This window comes from Brassica oleracea, chromosome C1, assembly GCF_000695525.1.
Source record: "Brassica oleracea var. oleracea cultivar TO1000 chromosome C1, BOL, whole genome shotgun sequence".
Taxonomy (NCBI): domain Eukaryota; kingdom Viridiplantae; phylum Streptophyta; class Magnoliopsida; order Brassicales; family Brassicaceae; genus Brassica; species Brassica oleracea.
Window position 1 is genome coordinate 40,936,659 of NC_027748.1, and position 6,177 is coordinate 40,942,835.

Sequence of the window (6,177 nt, forward strand, 5' to 3'; positions counted from 1 at the left end):
ATTGGATTTATAGATAGTATAAATTAAATAGATATAATTTAATGTTGTAATACTATACCTCCATATGTTAAATATTTAAATATTTGTCAATGTTAAGTTTTAAAATTATAAAGATTTTTTTTTAAAATAAAAAAAATCATATTATCTAACAAAGATTAAATTTTACTACCTTAAACCAATGAAAACAAATTTTAAACTATATAGTTTATTTTAAAAATTAAACAAAAATTAAATGTTTAATTATTTACTCGATAATATAAATCTATGAAGCAGAAAGTTTATTTTTTAAAAAACTTTCTAAATTTGTGAAATGTTACAATATCTTTGAATATGACAATAAAACAATATTTTACTAATCTTTATATATATAGTTACGATTTTAATAATAGAATAATAATCCGAGAATATATATATATAATAAGATACAAATACATGTGATAGTTTAAAACAATATATTCAATGAAAAAATATACCGTAAAATTATTATGTTTTAAAAATTGTTAGATACATATATTATAATATATACCAATTTAGAATAGAAAATAAAATATTTATATAAAAATAAATGAAAACAAAAATCCGCGCGGTTGCGCGGATCGAGATCTAGTTAGTGTGTTTAAAAATGATTTGAATTTTGAAATGATCAAGTTAGCAGAATTAAGAACTTTTTCAATCAAAAAAAAAGGTAGCAAAATCAAAATTTATCAATTCTCAAAGAAAAAAAATATATATATATATATATTATCATTTTTGTTATGGGTTTGATCAGATTACTTATGTGACTAGTCTTGGCATTTGGGCCTTAGGTTCAGTCCGTATCCGTTCTTATGGGCTCCAAGTTTTAATAAAATTTGGTTTGGTTTTGGAATGGTTCTTGTCGGAAACAGAAAAACTATGTTTCTGAGCGTAAAAGAAAAAAAGAGAGATTAATATCTTATGGCTTTAAATCAAGTAGGATGACGCAGACGATTCGAAAATCAAGGTAGGTGGTGCAGAGTGGAGCTGTCGTCTGCCTTTTCGGCAATGGCTGCTGAGTGGTGAGCCCCCCACTCACTAACCCTAAAAACATCATCCTTCCTCGATTTGTTTTTGTTTCGCATTCCACAAATTCTGGAAGCGATTTGATATACGTTTCAACAAGAAGAGCCACACACACACAAAGAGTCTTTGAAAGTGATTGAAAAAGCTTTCCATGGTTGGTGTCTCTCTCTCTCTCCTTCTACTTCGTTTATTATCTGATGAAAGGAAAGTGTTTTGATTGAATCTATTGGTGTTCTTGTCTTGATAGATGTGAGTGTTCTTCTTTTCTTGAATCTTAGCATCCATCCCTGTTGTGAGGCTTTGAGAAGGGTAATGAATGCTTAAAGTAGACAACTTTACTTGTATGAGCAATTTTGTGAAGAGCTATTTAGAAAACTCAAGAGCTGTGTTCTGTTTTTTGATGCAATCAATCCAAGTGATTTCAAATTGCCTTCTTTTTTTTTTTTTTTGTTAATAGGGATCCTTAGGGCTTTTGGGTTTTGAGACTGAACAATGTTAATGAATTGAAAACAAACACTGTTTTTTTACCAACTTATCAATATGTATTCTTGTTGTAGATTTGACATTCCCTGATGCTCATTTATGTCAACGGGCTTCTAAAGTGCGGAGCACCTCTAGTTCCATTCTTTTCTCACAAAAGAGAATCTTTCTTCAATAAAACAACGCCTGGCTGTTACAGTTTAACTTCAGTCCCTCGGGATCGTGTTTATTTCAACAGTAGTAAGTGTATATGCACCATTCACTTGCTTACACTTGTTTCATACCTGGGACTTATTGTTCTTCTGTTGGCGTCTCTAGGTCTTAGGTACTCAAGCAAATCAATACAAGTTGTGGAGAGTTCTGTTACTGATATGGGTGCCAAGGAAGAGAAGGCAGATAGTGCAGCTTTGTCTTCTTATGATGATGCCATGGACGCGCTCTCCACTCTTATTTCTCGTCGACGTGGCGACCCACCTACCGTAGGAAGTCGTGACAAGCTTGAGCAAGTCGTCTCATATCTCAAGGTGACACATCCATTTTACAGTCAACGTTTCCTCGGTGTTTCTTTCTAGAATAGGCATAATAAGCTCAGATGAAATAAAACAGAAAGCATACAAAGACAATTGAGAATATTTTCAATGTTTAAGTGTGACATGAATATTATGTAACTTACTCTAAATACTGAAAGTATTGTCTGCGGTTTTGGTTTTGACAATACAGATTTTGGGCCTGGAGGATAAAATAAAAGAATTAAAAGTTATTCATGTCGCAGGAACGAAGGGAAAGGTAGATTGCTTATTTTCTAATACTTTTGCTGCTTATTACATTTCCTGGAATTTGAAACTTTAACTTGAAATTGTTAGCACTGAGATAATATTGTTTCCAATTTTTGAGTAATTTGCACTTAACAGAAACACTCAGTTCATTTGGTGAGTCAATTTTGAGTAATTTCTACTAATAATTGTTTGAAAGTTTGAAAATTCTCATGACCATTATTGTAGCTTATGCCTGCGTATGAAAGGAAGTAATATTCATGTGTTTCAGGGTTCCATAAGCAGCTTCTGATTTTTATTTGTCTGCCTTGTGTCTTTTTTATCAGGGCTCAACATGTGTATTCTGCGAGGCAATATTACGTAACTGTGGGTTTAGAACAGGATTGTTTACATCTCCTCACCTGATGGATGTGAGGGAAAGATTCCGAATAGATGGGTAAGTTCACCATTACATTGATGTTCAATGCTACGTGAACAAACACTGAGACCTATTTGAAATACTGTTTTCTCTTTTCCAGCTTGGATATATCCGAGGAAAAGTTTCTACAGTATTTCTGGGAATGTTGGAAGTTACTAAAGGTAAAAGACTCTTCAATAGTTCTAGTTTGAGATGTATAATCATATAGTCTTTAAGTATTATTCATTGCTTACTTTCTGCCACGAACTACCATTTTGAGTCTGTTTTGTTATGGAATGAGAGGAGAAGGAACCTTACTACTGTTTTTTGCCTTGATCTGAGGGATAATGAGCAAACAGTGTGAAGATCTAATCGTGAGCTTCTTATTTGCAGGAGAAAGCTGTAGATGGTGTTACCATGCCTCCTCTTTTTCAGTTCCTCACAGTGTTGGCATTTAAAATTTTTGTTTGTGAAAAGGTATAGTTAATTGATAAGTCTTGTTCAATTCTTTGTTACATAATATTCCGTGAAGAATTGGGCTAAAACTGAATGTTGATGTTCCTGATAGGTTGATGTTGCTGTCATTGAAGTTGGACTTGGAGGAAAACTTGACTCCACAAACGTGGTAAGCATCTTTTGAGGTTCTTCTGTTCTGAGTTTACTGTCATATTTATTTAATGTTGGACATCTGGTTACATTAAAACGAAAAATTTGAACTACAGATTCAAAAGCCTGTTGTCTGCGGCATTGCTTCTCTTGGGATGGATCATATGGATATATTGGGTATATGCCACACTATTTATTCTCAAATCATTAGGCAAATGTTTTTACATTTATACTCTAATTTCTCAATGCTGATTCTACACAGGACATACGTTAGCTGACATTGCTTATCACAAGGCCGGGATTTTCAAGGTACCTTCTGACTTTTTGTAAGCTATTTCCAAAAAGGTTTCCTTTATCTTAGATTTTCTATAAATGCAATATAATTGTTTTAAGAGTTCCAATTGGCAGATTCATGTTAGATATTCTCTGATTTGCTCTGTTTTCTTGTAACGCTAATGAAAGCCTCAAATCCCGGCCTTCACAGTACCACAACTCTCTGAAGCAATGGAGGTTCTTCAAGAAACAGCTAATAATCTTAAGGTAACTTATAGTTATAGATTTTAATTTTCACTCCTTTTCCAAGTACTCCCACGATTAGCTCTACTGTATTAATTAAAGCACAAAAGGATAGGTCTGATAAGAGTTGATCGAATAATCAGACAGTCTCAGCATGTGTATTAGTGAGTGGGATCAATATAAATTGAAAGGCTTCTAATGTAGGAAGGGGTATCAAGTGTTTTAGGATTGTTTGTGTTACAAGGAATAAATACTAAATACTGTTTAACCTGCGTCGCAGGTTCCTCTGGAAGTAATAGCGCCTCTTGACCTTAAAAAGCTGGATGGAATTACACTTGGCTTGTCTGGGGATCACCAGCTTGTAAATGCAGGTCTTGCTGTTTCTCTTTCAAGATGCTGGCTTCAAAGAACTAGCAACTGGGACAAGCTATTTCCAAATGTTTGTTTACTGCTCTTGGTGTCACTAAAACCTTTTATCAAAACTTCTAATGTCTTTTATTTGCTGAATCTTGTTTTCTCCTCTGGTGGGTTTTTATTCACAGGGGAGCAATGAAACTGATATGCCGGTGGCGTTTTGCCGTGGTCTTGCAACGGCACGTCTCCATGGGAGAGCCCAAGTTGTTCATGATCTAGTATCAGACCAACAGGACTCGTCAGGTGATCTGATATTTTACTTGGATGGAGCTCACAGTCCAGAGAGCATGGAGGCTTGTGGCCGTTGGTTCTCTTCTGCAGTCAGAGGAAACAAGAGCTTTTCTACTACTCCTGTCAATGGTTACAAGAGAAATGGGGAGTTTGGTAGAGACTTCAACAGAGTCTCCAAACAGGTACTCAAGACTTTGCTTTCTTCTCTATTCAAAGGTATTGCTATTGAACTGATTTGTGAAGAGTTCTTCTTTGTTTAATAGATTCTTCTGTTCAACTGCATGGAAGTGAGAGACCCTCAAGTTTTACTTCCAAAGCTTGTCACCACTTGCGCTTCCTCAGGTAATCTGAAAACAAATAATACTCTTGTTTTGTAGTTTTTTTGTTAATGTTTTTGGTGAATTAAAACATTTTCAGGCACTCATTTCTCAAGAGCACTGTTCGTTCCGAGCATGTCAACTTACAACAAAGTTATTTCAGGAGCATCAGCTATTCCTTTAGATACACGTAGAAAGGATTTGACTTGGCAATTCAGATTACAGAAGCTCTGGGAGAGATCTATCCAAGGAACAGGTAAAGCTTAACTTTCGCTGGTTTTGTACTTAAAATCGATTATACGCCTAACCTTGTTCATTATGTACATTGACTAATCAGATGCTGCACTTGACCATACACTGAACCCTGATGGAATAACCTCCTTACCACCTCATGATTTCCTGTGCGAAGATGCACCTCATTGCGGTGGACCTGCAGGGACACATTCAAGCGCTGTAATGCCTTCACTTCCATTGACCATAAACTGGCTACGTGACTGTGTACGCCGAAACCCTTCGCTGAAACTAGAGGTAAAGTCAAAAGCTATATTCATCATCTACTTCAGACTCTTTAGAGTAGAAGAGAGCATTAACTTATATGGTATTGTCTTCTTCTTGTGTTTTTCTTTTCCATGCAACAGGTTCTGGTCACAGGATCGCTACATCTTGTTGGAGATGTGCTCAGATTGCTAAAGAGATGATAGTTCTTTACCAGAACTGAACAAGGGCTTCTTTAGAGTAATCTTACAGAGGTCTAATTGTTGTTAGACATCACTTTGTTTTTCATAATTACCACTTGATATATTGGTCTATTTATCTTAACATGAGAAGCCTCATCTAAGCTTTGTATTATTCTTTACACAATTTTATATTTCCTCTCAGGTCTGTATGTACCCAAATGGTACTCTTAACGTTGCATATCAACTTTGAGTTTAAAAGCACGATGTAGTTTCTTTCTTTAATAATATATCAAAATTTTCATTTTTCTGATTACCAATAAATAGATTGATAAAATATAAAATTAAATTAGTATATGTTACGAAAGTCAAAAAAAAGGGAAGAGCCGATTATGTTGAAAATATAAAAAGATGTGGGGTCTGCTGCACTATTTGCACAGTAAATTCTACTTCTATATAAACGATCGATTCGATCGTTTATAAATCATCATTCACTCTTCTCTTCTCTCTATAATAAACTCTTTCTATCAGTGTTATAAATTCTACGGGTATAAATTTTGTCCTTATTTAAATTCCCGCGATACAATAAAATTACAGTTCCTTTTATAACACGTTATCAGCACGATCAATCTGCGATTCGGTAAAATTTATTTTTATCATTTATACCCTGTTATAATGGTCGGTATACCGCCTCTACTATTATTTATATTATGTTATAATGGCCGGAA

General features: G+C 34.5%; 1 protein-coding gene across 2 annotated transcripts; it reads left to right on the plus strand.

The window, feature by feature from the left end:
• The first annotated feature begins 911 nt into the window (after nucleotides 1-911).
• LOC106309277 (folylpolyglutamate synthase) lies at nucleotides 912-5,728 on the plus strand. 2 transcript variants are annotated; one of them, XM_013747356.1, is made up of 18 exons: nucleotides 912-1,195; nucleotides 1,289-1,350; nucleotides 1,599-1,761; nucleotides 1,840-2,045; nucleotides 2,242-2,307; nucleotides 2,621-2,730; nucleotides 2,813-2,873; nucleotides 3,085-3,168; nucleotides 3,260-3,316; nucleotides 3,414-3,474; nucleotides 3,560-3,606; nucleotides 3,760-3,837; nucleotides 4,094-4,252; nucleotides 4,356-4,640; nucleotides 4,722-4,800; nucleotides 4,876-5,031; nucleotides 5,113-5,303; nucleotides 5,414-5,728. In XM_013747356.1, the coding sequence occupies exons 3-18, from the start codon at nucleotides 1,614-1,616 to the stop codon at nucleotides 5,471-5,473; spliced, it is 1,848 nt and encodes a 615-aa protein (XP_013602810.1). In that variant the 5' UTR covers nucleotides 912-1,195; nucleotides 1,289-1,350; nucleotides 1,599-1,613; the 3' UTR covers nucleotides 5,474-5,728. The 2 variants fall into 2 exon arrangements, with proteins under 2 accessions (XP_013602810.1, XP_013602075.1); XM_013746621.1 differs by lacking the exon at nucleotides 1,289-1,350 and having other exon boundaries at nucleotides 913-1,195.
• The last annotated feature ends 449 nt before the right edge of the window (nucleotides 5,729-6,177 follow it).